Source organism: Argentina anserina, chromosome 2 (assembly GCF_933775445.1).
Source record: "Argentina anserina chromosome 2, drPotAnse1.1, whole genome shotgun sequence".
NCBI lineage: Eukaryota > Viridiplantae > Streptophyta > Magnoliopsida > Rosales > Rosaceae > Argentina > Argentina anserina.
The window spans coordinates 20,783,835-20,805,888 of NC_065873.1; the positions used below are offsets into that span (position 1 = coordinate 20,783,835).

The window sequence follows — 22,054 nt, forward strand, 5'->3', positions numbered from 1 at the left end:
CTTAATTCTTTCTCTCTTCCTTATGCCTTCTTTATATATGCATCTAGGATTCTAGGGACATGACTCGATTTTTTCAGGTATCTAATCCTAGGCGTTAGTAGTCTTACGCGGAGAGGATAAGAGACTAAGAGGTAATTGCGTATTATGATTACATTATTTGTAGCTTGATCATCGACTGATGGACGCATACAAGGGAGGCTTTGGTGGACAACATAAGCCCTAATAATTAACCATTCCATTATTGTCATCGTCTTGTGTAGTTTATCATATTTTGCATCGCGTTCTTTAGTTTTCATTTAACTTAAAACAAACTTCAAATTTAAATCAATCGCTATGCTGTCTATACATTGCACATAGCCACTATGGACACCTTTGACTGTCATTTGCGCCATTGCTCCTGTATTGCACATTTTAGGGGAGACTGCAGTAAATTAGGTTTCTTATGGGAGGCAGAGGGGCGGGGAGGGCAGCAAGATTAGGATCCTCAAGGACTAGTTCATGTTCTACCAGTACCAAAGCTAGGGTTTCCATAGTCGGGTGAGAATCTCCTGATAAAGTGATCTATCCGGGTTTTACATCAAAATACAATTGACAATAGATGGAGTGACCCAATGTCACGACCCTGAAATTTCGAGCATGAAATTCAAAAATCGAAATCATGAAAAACTCTAAAATAATCTCAATAAATTGAAATCATCTTATCGTCACAGCGGATCGTTACTCATTTCATAGTACAACTCAGTTGAATTGATTATTACAAACCAAATTATAATTCAAGCATTATATCAAATGAAAATGTAAAAATCTTCTCAATCCTTACCACAAAATAAATAAATAAACTTTGAAGTCTTCTGAGTTGTCCGTCGATTCTGTTAATTCACACATGCGGAACTATCCCATATACCATCGAATAGGTGCATCGGGATTGTAAAACACAAACCCGGTAAGCCTTGCAGCTCGTATGAGTAAAACAACAAAATAACATGCATAGTAATACGCGAGTAAATATTGAAACATCCAATTATAAAATGTACTTATGAGTCAAAGGACAACACATCTGGTTGTCCAATAATATCTGAAAATATAAGTGCTCATGAGAAATCAAGCAACTCATCTGTTTACTCAATTACATTTATAATACAGGTACTCATGACTCATGAGACCCATGTACTCATTTGTTACCCCTCATACAGCACACCGCCGGGCATTGGGCAACCCATCTGTCACCCAATAATCCCAAAAATATGGGTACTCATAAGCCGGTAACTCATTTGTTACCTCTCATGTCAGTACACTGGCAGACAGACTAGAGCTCTAACTGTATTGTAACTGTCGCCCGACCAAGGCTAGGTTCCGACATGACAACATGTCCGAAGACAACAAAAATATTTTAACATAACTCAAGTTAAAACCACGTACAAAACAATCATCACATGTTATTGTACAAAACCAAGTGACATGCTCAAATAAATAAATATCAATGCTATAAATGAACTAATTTTGCAAACATAAATATGACAATATATAATATAGCAACCCATATATATGTATCGATTTTGCCAATTATACACATACACAACCCACTATATCTTATATATATCATAGTTCAATCTTTTTAAATAAGTGTAATTATGAATCTCCGCTAAGGGTAGATTCGTCACTATGAGATTTTACTCATCTTATATTCCTGAGCATAATTCCCGAAATTCCACAAGCGAATCCTTTACTTATTGTATCGATCACCTAGAATAGATAAGAAGTGATTTAGAAATGTTACGTAAACCTCAAATGCTGAAACAGTACTAATGTTTTACTGTTAAGCAATTTTCGGTTTTTACGAAATTATTGTTCACGTAATTACTATTCTCGTATCATTGTTCATATACATATTGTATGCATATTTACTTTTCATATACGTACTGTCTACGTATTTACATTTTATATATGTATTGTTTATGTATTACTTTTCATAATAAATACTGTCAGTAAATACTAATCACCGATTTACCTTTCAAAATTTACTTAAATAATTATTGTACGTAAAATACTTTTACATTCACTGTACATAAATTACTTTTTACATTCACCGTACATAAATTACTTTTTACATAAATTTATTGTTTGAAATTGATTGTTCACACGCCGCCACACGTGGCGGCGCGTGGGGTTCATGCGCCACCTCCGGCGCTCACGCGCTTCCCCACAGTGGCAGCGCGTGGAGCTCACGCGCCGCTCAAATCGGCGCGCGTGGCTTACCCACCGCCGCCCAAAACCTCTCTTTCTTCCTCTCCTCCCCTTCCACGGCCTTAAGCCGCCTCCTGCCCCGTCACGCGCCGCCCTAGGCGGCAATACAACCCTCACCTCCTCCTCCTCTGATACTCCCCCAAATCGATCCAAATCAATCAAAATCGACTACAATAATCACATTAAACTAACCATCACCTCGATTGAACCTTTAAACCGTCTGATTGTCGCCGGAGAAGCTCGAGATGCCGGCGGTGTCGACTTTTCGGAGGGAATCTGCTATGGCTCGGATTGGGTTCCAAATCGATTGTAGAAGACGTCGGAGGATGAGGCGCGGTGGAGTGGAGCGATCACCGAGTGCTTGCGTCGCCGGAGGTGGAGTTTGGACGGCGGAGAGGACGCATAGATCGCTGGTAGTTGGCGTGGCTTCTCGGCGGCGAGGGAGGTCGCGTCTTGCCTGGGAGAGGGAGAAGTCGAGCTCGCGATGGCCTAGAGACCGACGGTGAGGATCACGTCGCCCGGAGTTGAGGGATCGGCGGTGAAATTTTCTTGAGGGGGGAGAGAGGCTCGGGTTTAGGGGAGGGATGCGGGGACAGGAGAGAGAGAATGTGAGGGTTTCCGAAATTGGAAACCCTAGCCCTTCACAATTTCTTTCTATACCCTTTTCCAAAATCAGAAACTAACTTCCGTCGCTAATAATTTTCACGTACGACATCCGATTAGAACATATGACGTATCTACGAACTCGTATCGACGAGCTCTACAACTTTTGTGAAGGAAGTTTTCAGAAATGAGCGACAGAGTAAAAGTCGACTCCCACGTCGTGGAAATGTAACGTTTTTCCAATTTAAATTTCCGACGACGGTTCCGTTTTCGATTGACAACGTTGCAAAGCGAAACAAATGCGGTTTATTAATTTTACAAACTTTATTAATTTCTAAGAATTCAATTTATTTGATTCTGAAAAATCGGGTCATTACACCAAAATCCTTATAAACCCACATGCTAAGTCTTAATTCTCAATGTGAGATGTATATTCTCAACACGCCCCTACAAGTCTGGAGAATTTTCAAATTTTAAAGTCATACAAGTGGACAACATTTTTGGTAACGTGGGATCCGTATGACCATTTGAGCTTTACACGTGGATGTAGGTAACCCGCTCTAATACCATAATAAAGTGATATGAGTTTTACATCTAAAACCAATTGGCAATGGATTGAGTGACCTAAACTCTTATAAACTCACAGACTATGTCTCAATTTCCAATCTAAGATGTATATTTTCAACATCTCCCACACGATCAAGCCATAAAATTACTGTCGTAGGCATCTTTGGCTTAAGATCATTGTGTTCTAAAAATAAAATATAATCTAATATTTTTGCTTCTTCGTATATCAAATGCTTCACCCCCTCTTTTAGGGTATCTCCAACACACAATAATAGGTTCAGTTTCGTAAAATCTCATCTCTAACCCAATACTAAAGTTGAGCTAAACTAGGGTTTACCAAAAATTCGTCCAATTTTGATTCAACTGAATATGATGATAACTTATAATTTATGAGCTAGCTTAGTAGATGTGGATCAATGAAGATTATTAATACTTTAATATCAAACAATTATGTATGGTAAAAAATTATTACACAATGATATAAAAAAATTAATAATTAGAATAGATTTAGCTTTTGACTCCACATAGTTACAAATTTCTTTTTTAAGAAAGATAACGCATGATTACAATCATGAAATTTATGTTGTGGACAAAAAGTCTACTACCATATCTAGAGATGCAAACGGGTCGGGCCGAGCCGGTTCATTTTAAGTGGATCAAAACCGTGCACATGTTATGTTTAGACCGACCCATTTATTTTCCGTGTCGGGTTCGGCCCGGCCCATTAGCTTAAATATTAAGTCCGGCTCGGCCCATGGCCTAAGCCCATATCAGGCCGAGCTCGGGCATATGTCAAGCCAAAAAACGGGCTGGTCCGGCCCATTAGCATTATAAGATACAATTAACATAAAAAAATTGTGTGATTAGAATATTTATTTTATATAACTATTTATAATAGTAAAATGAATAAAATGTTACAACACATTTGATAATCTTATTTCTAAAACGTTATGTATGTCAAAATTATGACTTTTTTGTCACTATTTTGATGATATTTGTGACATAATGTAATTAATAATGAAATAATTAAGAGGTTTATATTTAAAATGTCTAATATTCAATTATCATTATTATAATTATTTAAATATTTATATAAATAATATAAAATTATGTGTTTACGGGCCGACCCCAAACGGGCTCGGGGCAACCCGAGCCCATGAGTTAAAATATATAGGCCCAGTCTGCCCATTACAATAAAACGTAAGGGTAATGCTAAATGTACCCATCAAATTTTGTAGTATACCAAATATTTATATTTTTGTAATTTATTTCCAATTATACCCTTTTTCCCTACAAACTCCATTTTACAAAACTTTCAGCGGAGATCCCTTTCCAATTTCCATTCTTTTCAAGTATTCATCTTATCAGTTCATGATGAAATTCTTGTTGAATTCTACACTTTTTGCCCTCATTGGCCCTGTTCTTTATTGTATTCGGTTAACAATTTGGGGTTGTGCATGGATGTTTATCACTCCGTGGGGTACCACAAAGTATCAAGTATGGAGCAACGAAGACTGCAAATATGAAATCGAGATTCAAAGAGGAAGTGAGACCAAAATTGTTGCTGGGTATGTCTTTGTAGTAATTTATTAGGGGTATTTGTAGAAAGACGAAGAGAATTTTATACATGCTGGATATAGTAAGAAATTTATTGAGTACATTTAGTAGCAGCCAAACGTAATTATTATTACCAAAAAAACAAACAAAACCATCATATGGTTAAACTGACCTTACTGACGCGATAAAACCAATACTTGACTCGAAAGAAATTACAAAAACCAAACTTTGAAATCTAACGCGCAAATAGATGGGTCAGTCTTCCTTTGACACTTGACTATATCTTCTCCCTCCGTCTCTCTATGTTGCCGTCTTTCCCTTCCTTTTCTTCCTCACATGCTTTTCCCTCCCTCACCGTCACCGCCCAATTCGCTCTCAGAAACCCTTCTCTCTTCAATCATCTCATTCCCAAGTCAGGTATTCTTTCCCCACCTGGGTCTCTCTCCCCTAACCCAAACGAAAGTCTCCTCCTTTGCCTCAATCAGATCTTAAGTCCTCTCAAACTTTTCTTAAATAAAAAAACCCTTCTTTCTTCTTCAACCCACCATTAAAGATCAAATCTTTGCATCCAATTCCATCTGGGTTCTGTACATGGATCCCGGACCAACGTCAAAATCGGTTCTTTCCGGGTTCCTCATACTTCTCTCTTTGATTCTACATGTTTCCGGCAACTTCGTTTTTCCGGTGAGTCACAAGTTCCAGGGCCTACGCGGCCGGTGGTCGTTGACTGATTTGAAGGCCCACGACGCTCGGCGCCACGGCCGCAACCTCCTCACTGTTTCTTCCTCCGCCGTGGATCTGGAATTGGGCGGCAACGGCCATCCTTCTGAGACCGGTCTCTATTTCGCTAAGCTCGGAATCGGAACTCCGGCGAAGGACTACTATGTCCAAGTTGACACAGGCAGCGACATTCTGTGGGTCAACTGCATTGAGTGCGCCACTTGCCCCAAGAAAAGCGATATTGGGGTCAAGCTAACGTTGTATGATCCGAAGGGGTCTTCGAGTTCGGAACTGATCAGTTGTGATCAGGAGTTTTGTACTGCGCAGTATGGTGGTCAGTTGCTGGGTTGTAAGCCGGAGTTGCAGTGTCAATACAATGTGGTGTATGGCGATGGGAGCTCGACAGTAGGCTACTTTGTGAAGGATGTGATTGAATTTGATAGGGTGAGTGGGAGTCATCAGACTTCTGTGACGAATGGGAGCATTGTTTTCGGGTGTGGAGCTAAGCAGTCTGGGCAGCTAGGGAAGTCGTCCGAGGCGCTTGATGGGATTCTTGGATTTGGACAGTCGAATTCGTCTATGATTTCGCAGCTGGCTGCAGCTGGGAAGGTGAAGAAGCAGTTTGCGCATTGTTTGGATAATGTGAATGGTGGTGGGATTTTCGCCATTGGGGAAGTTGTGGAGCCGAAACTGAAGATGAATATGACTCCATTGGTGCCGAATACTGCACATTACAATGTGATCATGGAAGCCATTGAGGTGGGGGGTGATGTTGTCGACCTGCCCTCGGATACGTTTGATAGTGGAGACAAGGAAGGGACCATTATCGACAGTGGTACCACTTTGTCTTATCTTCCACAGGTGATTTATGAGCCTGTGATGAAAATGATACTTGGCAAGCAACCCGATTTGAAGTTGCACACTGTCGAGGAACAGTTCACATGTTTTCAGTATATGGAGGATGTTGATGAAGGGTTTCCAGTGGTGAAGTTTCACCTCAAGAACTCGGTTTCCCTTTCGGTGTATCCCCATGAGTATTTGTTTCAGCTGAAAGAGTATGTATGGTGTGTTGGGTGGCAGAGCAATGGGATGAAAACCAAAGATGGGGGCTCCATGACTCTTTTGGGAGATTTGGTGCTCTCGAATAAGCTGGTGTTCTACGATCTTGTGAATCAGTCCATCGGCTGGATTGATTACAATTGCTCTTCAAGCATCAGAGTGAAAGATGACAATTCAGGGGCAATATACACTGTTGCTGCACACAACATTTCTTCTGCTTCAGGTTTGTTAATAGGTGGAAGATTATTGACATTCTTGTTATTTGTAATTTATAAGCTGCAACAAATATCTTTATAGTTAAATTTGTTCAATATAGCACAGCATTCTTTGATTTTGGACCATAATTTATCAATCAATAAGAATGTGTTTGCTCAGTGTGGTGCAATGTATTCTCTATTCTGAGGATACATTGTGCTCTGATACTTCAGTTCAAAATTTATCTGATACATAGGATATGGGAATGTTTAGTTGGTGAAATGGAAGTGTGAGTGAAGTGATAGTTTTTGGTTTGCAGATTGAGAATATGGTGTTTGGAAGAGAGTGGAAATTTGGGGTTTAAGAGAATGGATTTTAGAATGATTTTCTGAAAATCCATATTGTTTAAGCTCTTATTTTCTGATTGCTCTGTATAAGCTCTTATTGCTAATTGGATTTCAAGGATCCCTTGTTTGCTTCAGTAACATGTTCCAATATTGTTGTATATAATCTCGTGCTAATGAAAACATAATCATTAATAATTCTTCTGTCCAAGCTCACAATTAGCAAGCCATTAGTATATGAAAAAACAGAACTCTAAACTCTTTCATCGTTCATTGAGTCCAATATCTTGAACATATGTGAGAACTGAAGTACTGAACAGCTATCAGCCTATCACTTTCAAGAGAACAAGTCCAGTAGTATCTGTTAGAATCTTGCTTGACGGCCAATATACAGCAGAGGCTGTCTGTGATGTTCCCATCTGTCAATTAGCAGATGTGAATAAATTTCTTAGTGGATTGCATGATGAAAACAATATTGTATTGAACAATGAGCAGCAGGCCTTTATATCATATTAGAAAATAGTGTTGATGTTCACAATTTATAAATTCTATCTGTCAAAACCGGACTTGATATACATCCTCCGATTAGCAGATATGCTACTATAAAGCAAGAGGAAATCTCACCTCTGCCTCCTTAAGAATTAAAAGTTTAAAACAATATAAGACAATTTTAGTTGCAAATTTCAAGTGCAGAATCACATAACTTGGGTATTTAGAAGACTATTGAAAACTTTACATATAACATCCATCATTCCATCATATCACTCAATCCATCCTATAAGACTACGCAAATGAAGTTACGAGCAGTTTTATTTGGCTTATTTTGAAGCTAAAGTAAACCCTCATATATTCTTCGACAAGATCAACACAAAGAAAACCAATCAAGCAATTAACTTTGCTCACAATCATCTGCAGGAAAAAGAAATAGTTTGTTACAGTAGCGAGTGATGCATGCTAATGATGCTATGTAGGATTTGATGAAAACAAATGAAGATTAAGTAGCATGGTCATATTCAACGTAGGATGAGAACATAGGATTTCACTAAAACGCACAAGGGGACAGTCCTATATAAAGGAACTTCCCTTGGTATTGAACAAACTCCCATTCAGATAGTTTTTGCTTCAACTTCCGTCATAAAAAATTAGTGTTGACATTATGATAAGATCCAAAGGAAAATGTTTTAATCAAATGGCATCCACCTCCTTTATCATACATGAAACCGAACTTTGATGGTTCAGCCAACCGAGCCCTAAGAAAAAAGGTCATCCGCCTAGCAGAAAGAATAAACTTCCATATGGTACTGCAGCTGCAAATAAAAAGAAGAAGGCACAACATGCTGGGACCAGGAAGCAAAACAAAGCTAAGAAGAAATTGCTTGACAGTATGGATAAGAAAGCGAAGGTAGATGCCAACTCCAACCCAATTGGGAAGGAGATGGCTTTAGTTCAAGTATGATGTTTTCGCCCTCCAAGCTTGATACATTCTGCTTAGTTTTAGTTTCTAAGTTGTGTATGTATTATCACTTGTGCCACAATAGAGTATTTTCGACATGTGAGAGTACAGACGGGAACATTTTAGTATGTATTCAGCTTGCTATATGCGAGCTGAATTGGTTTGACGGAGCTATGCATGCCTGAATCGGAATTGATTGTTTACCCGACAATCTCATATTCATCGGTGTTTAGTCTCTTGCCAATGTATTAGCAGTTGATTATCTAATGAATTTCAACTTTCAAAGGGGTCTTAAAATCCACTTTGTTGGCAACGTTACATATATCTCTCAAGCAGATAGCACACACAAGTTGTTGAAAGCGTGGAATTAAATTTCTTTTCTTAATCAATCGTACAGTCCGTGCTACAATTTTCACATCACAAACAAACAGTTACATCACCATCCGTACAAACAACAAAGCTAAGAAGAAACTAGTATTAGAAATATTTCTAAACCCTAGAAACAATCTCTGGCCTCGTTTTTTTTCTCGTTTCCATTTTCTCCTCATCTACACAGAGAACATATAACAAGCTGATTTTACTATACTACAGCCTTTGCTTCACTCGCCTGCCATTAATGTCGCTACCATCAAGAATAGCTTCATTACCATTTCTGCATACAGATACAGAATGCTCACTAACTCTAGCTACATATTCCAACAGTTCGGTCAGAACAGATGGGCAGCTTTCCCTCAAGTGTTTATAACCATCTGTTTTCATCACGCCTACAGAAACAAATGAAATCTCAGTTACTGAATCATAGTAATGTCATTTAAGCATACATTACATCCAGGAACCATATAATTAGACAAAGACAAACAAGGATCAAGACAGCATGATGTAATACAAAGAGATCTGAAATACACTTACAGGAGATTATATATAAGATCCAAATGTAAGATAATCATGTAGTCCAAGATTACCACCATTCTAGAAGTTTTCCACGTGAAAACAAGACCTAGTGTAAAATAGCCTATATTTGTTTTCTTGATCTATTAGACAATTGTGACAACCCTTTTCAAAAGCTTATGGTGAAAGCCTCTAGTATAATAGCTGCTAATAGAAAATAACAACCATCAAATGACCTTCCAGATACTAAAGGACCAAGAGGAAGTAATGGCCTTCTGACAATAAGGTTAAGGTACACTTAAGCTTAGGGCATAATTGAGGCATATGTAGAATAACCAGAGAAATAACCAGAGAACTGGTGATGAGCCCACAGGGTCACACAAATTTGTACATTACAAGTAATTACAAATAATAGTCAAGAGAATTGGTAATAAGATGCAACTGAATGCAAAATCAAAACATCATTAGATATATCAGGAATTTGAATGCCAGAAAGTAATTCTCCATTCTCCAATGATTGATTACACAATATTTCTAGCACAGCTTTTTAGAGTTATTCAATAATGCACTCGAGCAACTTAATTCTTCCATAATCATCATCAACAATCTCATCTGGGACTGTTGAGGATGATGTACCTTTCATCTTTAAAAGCTACAATTCATTTTGAAGTTATTAGTAAAACAAAACAGGAGAGATATAAAAGACTCACCTTGTAGATTTCCAGGTGTTGCAATGAATTTGAGGCACACTGCTTTCAATTGGAAACAGTGATGTTGTTCTGCCAAAGCTAATGTAGTTGCCACAGTGTTAATTGCTACATCCTTGCACAGACTTTCCTCGCACAGCAATTTTAACCTTTCTAAGCCATACCGATCTGCTGCAGCAAGCAGATGCTGAGCCATCAGAGTGGCAGCTCCATGAGAATTGATGCCGGTAAGCTCCTCTATGTCAGGCAGTGAATCCCAATACATGAAATGAAGTAGAGCCTACACATGGAAAAGAGATAAATGCAATGTCAAGCCTAGTCTCCCATCTTGGTAGAAAATACAATAAGCATAAGTTAAAATATGACTTATACACATAATAACCAAAGAAAGGGATAGGCATTGTACCTTAAAGACTGGAGGCTCTATATCCTCAACATTTATGCACTGAGTGTTCTGATCTTTCATAGGACCAAATAGTTGAGCCCTGAATACTGGCGATCGAGCTGCTAATACCAACTTGTGAGCAGCAAAAGTTTCCCCATCAACTTCAAAATTCACATCAGTACCCTTTCCACTTTCTAGTAGTTGCCCAAACTGTAGACCCATGTTGGATCGTGGTAAGGCTATAGAGTATATTTTTGGCCCTTCAGTGTGTGATTTCACAACACCAACCATACAGTTGACTGAGAGGCAATCATCTTTAAGGTAGTCCGATGTCTCAAGAGAAGTTCTTTTGAAAAAACGCTTGTAACCCCTGCAGCATCCAAAGAAACCATTATATTCTACAACTAGCCAGTCTCCACAATGAATATATACAGGATATGGCGAGCTGAACCAAACTATTATTTGGGAACATCAAGTAGCAGAATAATTAACATAATAATGTAGGACGTATATATTCTGCCTATACAAGATTAGATAACTACTGACCCACTAAGATACTAATTACTAAACAATGCTAGCAGAAACATATTAATCAAATGAGACATTGTCATTATACAACATACACAGGACTCTAGGACAGTATGATGTACCACCTTGTCTGTTGATCCTACTCTAAGTCAAGAACAATCAAATCAAAGAACACATACGTTTGTACTCTATACATGTCCTACATTGCTTCTAACAAGATTCAGCGCCGTTTCGGGTTGCACAATTAGTTCATTAATAGTGATCAAGGCAAAAGAACATATTAAAAAACACATCTTTACAAAACTAGCGAATCCAACAAACTCCCAACACATTCATCAACAAAGAAACAATGCAAGATAAACACGATTCAAACTCACCACATACTGCCGCGATACTTGAGAGTATAAGGACCACTATCCAAGGACCTCCCAAAATGGCTATGCACTTTGTGCCTCCCATTCCCACTCTGATCCAAAAGCGTCAGCTCAAACAAAGCCCTCACATCGCTGCCCTCACTCGCCAGCGCAATGAACAGCGACACATACGTGGCATTGTCCTCGACGCTTTTGCCGTCGGGATAGAAGTAAATGGCCCACGAGTACCCACCCACATTGAACACATCGGACGTCACGTACTTCCCAATCCCAATCCCCTTCGACAAAGAATAGCCGTTGATCTTGAACTGGTGCGTCCCGTTCACCGTCTCGGTAATCAACGTCGACGAGGTCGTCGCCGGCGCCGGCGACGGCGAGGCCAAGGGAGAGGGAGAGGAAGAGGATGACGGCCTGGAGGCTTCGACGAGAACCTTGCCCATGCTCCGGTGAGGAATTGAGCTGCTTTTGGGGGGTCGGATTTCGCCGGAATCGGGATCTAGGGTTTTGATCGGAGAATTGGGTCGGGAAATGAGAAATCTTCAGGGTGGAATTGACGATTCCTCGAGTGAGGAATAGGAAAGCGAGAGTCTTTAATTATCAGAGAATCTAAAAGCTTCTATGGGGTTCTGGAAGGTAAATAATACTAGGGATTGTGTTCACATTCAGAGAGAGAGAGAGAGAGAAAAGAAGAAGACGAGGAAGAAGAAGAAAGAGGATGATGACTTGTGTGAATCGTCATGGCGGATTTTATACTGAGTGTTTTTTTAGCTGACTGTGAATTATTGGTGAGGAAGCAGACAAGCTTACGTGCCTGGCCTAACTAATTTTGACCCACTCGCTCTCTTATTGGTGGGGGGCTAATGGAAGGATGTTGTGAGCATTTCGGATGTGGGATGTGGGAGCAGGATTTAGTTTCTATTCGTAGATGGCTTAGCCATATTTATACTGGGATCAAGAACATCAACGGAAGTTTTAGAGTGAGCATGGTAATGGAATATAGTTACGTATATGATTTATATCTTGTACAATTAATGAGATACGAGAATTAGCGGCATAGTCACCCAGTAAACAAATTGTAAACCAGTTAATAATGCGGTTAGTAAAGATCTTTATTATTATCAAATAAGAGATAATAGTTCGCAGTAACCACGATCAAAGAAATAGATGCGTTTCTCCAACACGCTTAACAAAGATTTAGGAATACACTATCATGATTAGTAAAAGGCTATTCTAATACAAAAATATGGTACCAAGTGTCAACAATCATGATCAAAGCAACCATGTTTTTCGTATCTTTACAGTTTTATAGGATGTTGGTTATAGATAAATCCTTAAGGAGAGTCATATATCAAGTATCAAGGCCAAGTGAAGAAGAATTGAAGATTTGCTCTTTGGTGAATGGTATGAGGTGAAGATGTCGAAAATCACAAGATTAATAGCCGTTGGTTTGTTGCTCAAGTGGGGTTTTGTCTTACGCGCCAATTGGTTTCGCGCGCGCGCGTCACGCTGCAACCAAGAATCTGGATGAAAGAGCTGACAGCCTGCTCTATGAATAATCGGGTAAGACAGCGTCAAAAAAAACACGTGGCATGACACTGCAGTTCTGAAAGATTTTAATTCGTAAAAACAACCGTCAGGTAAAAAAAACAATACCAAGCAATGAAGCGAAGAAAAACTTGGTCATGATTTCCAGATTGACTGTACGTGAATTTGGTGAACACATTTATATACATCTAAGTCTGTAATGAATGGCAACTTATTTGACTTCGATCTCGATCCGGTAAGATACATATGATGCAGGCATGGAGTGAAAGCCCTCGATCTGCTGATCCACATTTGTAGGTGAGCTCTTGAATGTGTAGCAAGTATTACCTGTTGTCATAAGTTTTGACTGCAGGAATCGAAGAATAGTGAGTATACAGACTGAGAAAGAAGAAGAGGTGATGAAAAACATGTCACATAATGAATGTGTTGTATAAATAGTTGGTGTAGTCAACTGGGAACATTAAACTTGGTCCAAGTTTATGTAGGACAAAGTGTTGGAGATGAGAGATCTCACATCTAAGAAGTGACAAATAAAATAGAGATTATAAGTGGGTGAATAATAACCAATTGTACCGAGGACTTTTGTGATTAAAACCCAACACATGTGATGTGACTAAGTTGGGACAATATCGGTACAGTTGGTCCATGGGTCACGCTTGTCGCTGTTTAACATAGTATCAGAGCGGGTCTCTCTCCAATCGCGTCCTCAATCTGTCGTGGGCTCGAGATGAGTGTCATTTTATCATGGGCCCATGATGGGTGTCATTATCATGTCATCGGAGGGTTTTCCAATTGGATGGTCACCAAGTGTCGTTGGTTACTGGACCTTGGTTTATTTCGTTTCAGTGTGTGGAATGTTAATTTGTCACGTGCAGACCTAAAAATTAGGTTGCACATGAGGGGGCGTGTTGGAAATGAGAGATCTCACATCTAAGAAGTGACAAATAAAATAGAGATTATAAGTGGGTGGATAATAACCAATTGTACCGAGGCCTTTTGTGATTAAAATCCAACACCTGTGAGGTGACTAAATTGAGACAATATCGGTACAGTTGGTCCATGGGTCAAGCTTGTCGTTGTTTAACACAAATAAATTCGGATGAGATATATATGCATGTATAGATCTGAATCACATCGATCAGCGGTTGATTTTATTCATTCAATGCGGATGTATCTTACATTGTGAATACATGTATTGGAACTGTAGGTATAAGACGACCATTATACCATTGATGATGAATTGGATGTCTCTAACTATCACTCAAATAACATCACAAACAAAGAGTACGTAGCAAACTCATAAAACATGATAAATGCATGCTGCAATTATCCGTATACGTTATTTAACAATAATTACAATAAGTTTATACAATTTATAATCTTTAATGAACAGCTTAAATTGAAAAACCAATTAAAATAAAATATGATGCAAAAATAGCAAAATAATGATTTTATCGTGCATGGCCAGTCTCATTTGCCAATAAAGCTCTAGCTGAAAACTAACTATTTCTCTTAGGGAGCGTTTAAAAACCAGAGAAAGAATGTTAAGATTTGGTGAGGTTAATACTTAATACTAATCTTTGCCCCTTTATATATGCAATAACATGTGGGAACTATTTCCAATCTTTTTTTGCAATTGTTCAATTTCCTCCAATTTGGATTCTTGCCCACTGTTTTAAAGTTGCTAGTGCTCCTAATCTAATTTAAAAACCTGAATGATCTCTTTTTCAATAGCCTTGAAAATTTATTACTCTTTATTGGCAGATTTGGCATAAGAGAAATAATAGTGTTCAAAAATGAGGCGTTTTCTCTTCAATTAGTTATGAGTTGTGCTGCTGTGGCCTGTGGCTAATGAAGCTCCTCTTCTCCCCAACTCTAAAAGAGTTCATTCTCATCCGGTGCATCAATACGTAATCATTGGAAGCTATCTCCTTCCTTCTAGAGGACCATATCGAAATAAACTTCAAAGATTATGTCTACCAATAACACTCAAATGCTACTATCGGCTTGGTGTTGCGTGATATTGCTGGCTGCATTATTTATGCAAGTGCCGGGAAAGCTAATGTGTCTGTTATCACAACTCTCAGAGATAGTATTTTTAAAGCGGAGGTTCTTCCCTCCTCCCCGTAGAGGTTCACCTGATGTTTTGTTAACGCGCGTATTGCACACACACTAACAGATATCGATGAAGCCATGAAGGTTGGTAACAAACTATTTTAACAGGGTAAAAGAGAAACAGTAACAGAGAAGAAGTCCAAAAAAGGCAAAAACTTATCGAAGACTTTTACGATTTTGAATCGCTTCCGTCTCCTCTGTACTCTGTAGTTCACTATTCCTTTTTCAGATCCCTTCCCTTCCTCTCCACCCAAGCTCGCTCTCTAAATTCATGAACCCAAACCCCATGTTTCCTCTAATTCATAACATGTATGTAATCAAACACACCCCATTCCACAACTTACTCATAAATTTTAATTAATATTGCTTATCTCAGTTATCTGTGAGTGCGTAGATGTGGGAGGAGGGGTTCACATGTTTCACACTTTCACTCGACTTGACACCCGAATTTTGAACTCAGGAGTTCATGATGCCGCCGATATGAATTACTCACAGATTGTGAAATTTCCGCTTCCCCGCATCATCCTTACTACAAATCAATCCATCTTAATTTTGCTTCAATTGTGAATTAATAGATGTGGAACATCAAGCTACAAAGCAGATGCAATCAATTACCACTCAAACCCAGAACTGCCAATCTCAAACTGCAGCTGTTATCCTCATTCCATCATTCTCCATTTTCCATTTTCAATATTCCATTCCTTCATTCTCGAAGCCAACACCGAGTACATCCTTTGCAACTCCTTCTTGATCTAAATAAGACTAGTCGACTGCCGATGAGATCAAGACTCGCACCCCAGGTGGAGATGGAAGCCATCATGGATAAATATGAGAATGGGTAAACCATTTCTTACAGCATTTTTTCCCCTACCCTCTTATATTGCATAAAAGTTAACGGAGAAACAAGAGGTTAGTTAAAATATAGTTACACACTAAAATACATGGTTGTTATTCTGCCATATCAGACAGTGAATCTCCACTGGGTGGAGGGAAGAATTTTCGTTTTTAAAGGCATAGAGTTTAATTTCTCCAAAGTTTGTGTTGAAAGTGATTCTTGTCATCAACTGCATCACAAGGAACCAAAATATCTCACGGAGGTTATTGCTTCAGATTTGTCTAGGTGCTTACTCAGTGTTTGATCCAAGGTACAAAATCTCCCTGATATTTCCGATATAATTTCCGATATCTCCATTTTTCAAAAAAACTATATATCTTAGGGCTAAATATCTTATTGTTTCCCGTATATGCGATATTTCTCCGATAACATAAAATATCTCTGATATTTCTCCGATATTTACGATATATCTGATATATCTTCGATATTTTAGAGAAATATCTAAAAAATTTAACTTAAAAAATTTAACTCAACTTGAGGATGTCTCAGACTCTTCTTGACCTGCAGTTTTTGATTAATTAATCACCTCGAGGGATATAAAAAATAAGACTAGAAGAGTAGTCCTTCAATCGGCTAATTTTTAATTTTTCGTAAAAGATATCGAGATGAGGAGTGAAAGTTCAAGTCTTAACTCTTAAAAGTCAAGTCATATCAGTGACAAGTGCTCTCCTTGACCTTGAGAGAATCCAAAATAAAGGGTCACAACGTAGTCTCATGAAGTTGGAAAAACTCGTATACTGCTACTACAACATGAAGTTACGACTACGTGATAAACGAACAAAGGATAATGTGATCAATGAAAATAACTATATCGATCTACTTCATGTTGCTAGTGAACCACTTCAGAATGTCATTAATCATCTTCATGATTGGATTATGTCTGCACACCTCGATGATGAAAATGGCAACCCTCCTCCACATGTCATAAAAAAATGCAACTAATTTTAGAATTGATGTAAACAAAGTATTATTTGATGAAGTTAGAGACCCGGGAAATGCTTCTGATAATACTAGTGTGTGGAGCGGTGTAGCAACTCCAGATAGTTCAGATAGTGATGATGATGGTGGTGGTGGTGGTGGTAATGGTGATGGTAGTGGTGGAAGTCGACAAGGTGGTGGAGATACAAGGTTTGAATATGGACAATCATATGTAGGTGGAAGATATTAACAGTTTACTTGTGAAAGTAATTTTGATCATGCTACCCAAGATGAGAATCATCGATCTAGAGTAGGCGGTCATTGTGTGCAACAACAAAATATGTGCGGGAGGATGACAAGAGGAGTCATTGATGATCAAAGTATTTCATATGATGTTAGTTCAGTTGCCTTAAGTTTTGACACAGAGTACAGTGGGATGTCAAACGAATCACATGGAAGTCAACTATCAATCTAGTCATCTTGTTTACAATTAAGGTCAATTTGGAGACATTTATAATCAATTATCGAGTTGGGTTCATCTTTACTATCACATTCTCGGAGAAACTGTCGGTAGCTCAAAAGAAATATATGACTATCATGTTAACCGTTAAAATTTGTACTATTGTATGTCTTGAGCAGAGTATTATAGTTTTGTTGACCAACTTGCATCTTTTCAAGCACTTATAGCCTCTTTTAGGTACTAGATAAAACTAATCATTGTATTTGTTTGTATGTAATTCAATAATAAATAAATAAGTAATTTCGGAAGAGGAACGATATTTGTTTTCCAATATCTCCGATATATCCGATATCTCTCTTTTTCAAAAAAAAAAAAAACGATATATCCCCCGATACCAATATTTTGAACCTTGGTTTGATCATTATCTCTTTGACTCATAATATTTCAAGAAGTTAATTTTGTTGTTAACGTTGCAGTGATCATTTGTCATTTTCATAATAAATGATTAGTCCTTAAATCTTAATTTCGATCTCTTTTCAGCGGCCTAGATAACTATTTACAATAAAACAAACGAATAAATAGTAATTTTATAATAATTATAAAATGATTCTCTAACATTTTCTTTAAATGAAATATCAAAGACTATAATTATGCATAGATTAAAGAACAAATTACTCAAAAGTAACACACAACAATTTAGTTTACAAATAACTCACTACTTAATTTGATAGAGCAAATAAGGACTAAAATTTACAAGGACCAAATGATGACAAGTTGTCACATGTCATAAAATATTTTTACTTTTTCACCCCTCTTTGACCCATAGTGTTTGTTACCATCAATGAAGAGGTTATCTGCTACTGTCGGTTATAAAAACTAACTGTTTTGTCGACTATAAAACCTAACTGCTACTATCGAGTTAAAAACCAGCTGCTACTGTCGACTTGGAATACACCTGCTACTGTCAACTATAAATCTTACTATTACTGTGGACTTGAAAGTTACCTGCTACTGTCAACTATAAATCTAGCTGCTACTGTCGACTGAGAAACTAATTGCTATTGTGGTTTTTGGTGAATATAATTCAAAATTTCAAAATTTCTCAAAACATATGCAATATGGTACTTAAATGAAAGCCCATGAGATAAGGAACAACTTTATATATTGGCTCACCTCCAAATTGCCGGTGGTTTAGCCGGAAAACTTAAATTTACCGGAAACAAAAACTAAAAAATGAGCAGAGAGAAATTTGTTAGATCTAGAAGTGATATTTGGTAATTTTCACGAAATAATGGTATTTTGGATATTTTTACATTAATTAATTAATCAGTTGTTTCGAGAGATTTATTATTCTACCATTTTGTGTGTCATAGCCTTATTAGGTTTCCTGTTAGAGATAGATTCACATCTCTGTAATAAATTAGGACTCTGAATCATGCGGGATTCAGGTGATGTAATCCATATATATATATGCCCCCATATCATTCAATAAGACACAATTTTCATCATGCTTCACGTTATGATGCACTTTATTCTACAATGCATGAGCGACAAAGCCCCCACCAGAAATTTTTTTGACCCCGGTCCTAAATCATTTTCCTACGGCAGCATCTTTTTCTTGGCTTCACCAGAAAATTACATCAGTTTCCGGCAAATAGTTGTAGGAACAAGAAAAAAATTGAAACTGATAAGGGCACCCAATACTTTGATCTGGGCACCCCTCTTCTTCGCCGGCAACTTTGCAGATCAAACATCTGCACCCACGTCGGACCAACGCAGGCGGCTAGCCTTAGAAAGCAGACCGGACTGGTCCTACACACTGACGACCGCGGTCGTCGACTTCTCTTGGCGCCGCTGCTACCCAATCCTGGCGTCTATCTCTTCCGATCGGCGCTACCTTCCCAGCTGAAAACCCAGCGAGCCCGACCCAGATCTTTGAGTTCGACCTGTCTCGAATTTGGGCCTATGGCGTGACGAGCTAGACAGCCCTATGGGCCTTTAAACGTTTTTTGTTTTTGTTTTTCCTTTTCTTTTCCTATTGATTTATTACATCGTTTAGTTGCACGTTTTAGTTTTCTAACTACGTTTTCACGTGCTCGTATAGGAAAAATGATCAATTGTCGTACCATCGTGATGACATCTATGCCTGAGATGGACGTTACTCACGCGCAATTTATGACATTAGTACGATCGAAAATGAATTCATCGAGCAGCTTCCTGCATGACGATCGATTTGCAGAGCAATTTAATTATATGCGGTCTATTTGGCAGACCAACAAGTATGTTTTTCTTAAAGTTTCTGTTTTTGAACATATATATATAAATTATCGGTCGCTATTAGCCTTCTTCATGTCTATTTTCCGGCCTTTCTTATAATGCCGATGAGACCAAAGAGAGATATGATTCCAATATTGGTCGACGTTTTTCGTGTGTCGGTCATGGGGGAGTCAAGTTATTATTTAAAGGGAAGAAATCGATTTCGTGTGGTTGTCTGAGTACACCACTATTTTGGGTGCGATCATGAGAATCGCTGATATGCATCGATTATTTTGTGACCATATACATCACAATCCTTCTAATTCCGGTTACATACTTGAATAGTTCGATTATTTGAAACCTATACAACCCTCATTTCTCATGGATGTGTCGCCATCACGACTGTTATTTGAAAGTTTGAGTTTTCTTAAACTCATGTCTATAAACGATAATCCCAAGGTCTACGTACTCATTTATTTGAGTTGAAATTCATTACTCTAAAGCAGCACTATTTGCTGACAAAATATCCCAAAAATAACGAATTCTATGGGACACACTTAAAAGTGATTCAATAAACGTCTATGACGTTGTATTACCAGAGTTGAACTTGAACCATGCTCCACATCCGAGAAAAACATGCCATTTTTGGCAACTGTATCTATTTCTTGAGGGAATTTCAGAGATAGAAACGTAACATTCTTCCATTCTCAAGTAAGCACATTTTTTTAGCCTCAAGCTAAGGCTCCGCCCGATCCGATATGCAAGATTTTGTTTTTGCTCGACTTTAGCTTAAGTCGTCTATTAGAATTGAAAGCTTGTTTGTGTTATATTAAATATTAGCATATTCAATAAAAATTCTCGTATTCCTTGTTTACAAGATGGTCTCATGAGAATTATATTTACCTTGACTTAGCATGAATGATCAACGTTTGCAACTCATGTGGTTTCTAAATTGGCCGCTTTTTGGTTACATGAGACCCCAACAGCACTACATTGTGAATTTGGACCTTCAAATTTGGAAAACGGACCTCGGAACGTCAAAATTGACGTCGTTTTTCCCGGTTACTTTTCCGGCGTTTCCGGAACGTTTTCCGGCATTTTGGTCGCCTTCTTGCCACTTGACAGCGTTTCCGGCGCCACCATCCGGTTCCTGCCGGCGTCCCCTGTCGGACAGCAGCCCCGGCCTCTTTGCCGGCCAGCTCCAAATGCCGCCGTCCGGCGATTTTTCATCATTTCTCGTCATTTTTACGGCATATTTCCAGCAGTTTTTACTGCCACGTTTTTCCAGTGCAAATTTCACCCGGTTTTGAGTTATTTTGACATGGTTTTCCGGTGAATTTTCCAGTTTTCTCCAAGTCGTTTCATAGCTCAAACGATTTTATTATTATTGGTGACCACCCGCACCAATTGGATGGTTTTCCACCCTAATTGTTTGGTATTCAACTGCTCCAATACCATGTTTTTCTAACGCTTAAGTTGAAGAATATAGTTATATTGCCATGTGATACATTCGATAAGATTTCCATTTGTTTCAATCCCCCCTCTTACAATATCCTACGGCGTATTGTCTAGAGAAGTTCACCGCGTTGTTGACTCTCTTAATTTTATTTTGAGAATGTCCCGCCGAGAAATCGAGTGTCTTGCTAATTGCATAACCACCCACACTGTCCTACGGCGCATATAGTTCTTTTACGGATCTCGTGCGGAGATTGTGTTCTATATCTTCATGCCTTGCTAAGTTTTAAAAGATCATACATGCCAATGATGAATTTTCATCTTGATATTTGTGTTAAGAATAGAAAGTAATAAATCTGTCCGATTTCATTGACAGTAGCTTTTTCAAGCTTAGACAGTAGCTTTGTTAGCCTGCGGACATAGCTTTACTTGCCTGTAACAGTAGCTTTACGTAACTCAAGATTTTTTGAATCATGGGTTCGGTTTTGCTGTCTCCTCGGTTTTGACATGATCATTTTTTGGCCATTTTAAACGAGATATGATGATTCGAGTTCTTTGAAATTCACATAATCATCTATTTTTCATGTTCACGAAGCAATTGGAGGACCACCTCACTTGTGCTCCACACGGTGAGGCCGAGCCTGCCCTTCTCGGCGGCTCCATGGCATTCAGTGGCGGCATCCCCTTCTTCACAGGAGCTTGTGATGCCTCCCGTGTTTTCTAATGCCTCCATGACAATCTTTGATGTCCATCGCTCATTTTACAAAGCTTGTTCTCTTGCTAGAT

General features: G+C 38.5%; 2 protein-coding genes across 2 annotated transcripts; one reads left to right on the top strand and one right to left on the bottom strand.

Moving 5' to 3' along the window:
* The first annotated feature begins 5,271 nt into the window (after positions 1–5,271).
* LOC126782230 (aspartic proteinase 36-like) lies at positions 5,272–7,426 on the top strand. Its single transcript, XM_050507441.1, has one exon. It carries the CDS (start codon positions 5,563–5,565, stop codon positions 7,045–7,047), a length of 1,485 nt encoding a protein of 494 aa, XP_050363398.1. The 5' UTR covers positions 5,272–5,562; the 3' UTR covers positions 7,048–7,426.
* Positions 7,427–9,129: 1,703 nt separating this feature from the next.
* Positions 9,130–12,323, bottom strand: LOC126782234 (BTB/POZ and MATH domain-containing protein 1-like). Its single transcript, XM_050507447.1, has 4 exons — positions 11,628–12,323; positions 10,744–11,092; positions 10,341–10,617; positions 9,130–9,506 (listed from the first exon to the last, which is right to left on the bottom strand). Exons 1-4 carry the CDS (start codon positions 12,062–12,064, stop codon positions 9,328–9,330), a joined length of 1,242 nt encoding a protein of 413 aa, XP_050363404.1. The 5' UTR covers positions 12,065–12,323; the 3' UTR covers positions 9,130–9,327.
* Positions 12,324–22,054: the final 9,731 nt, after the last annotated feature.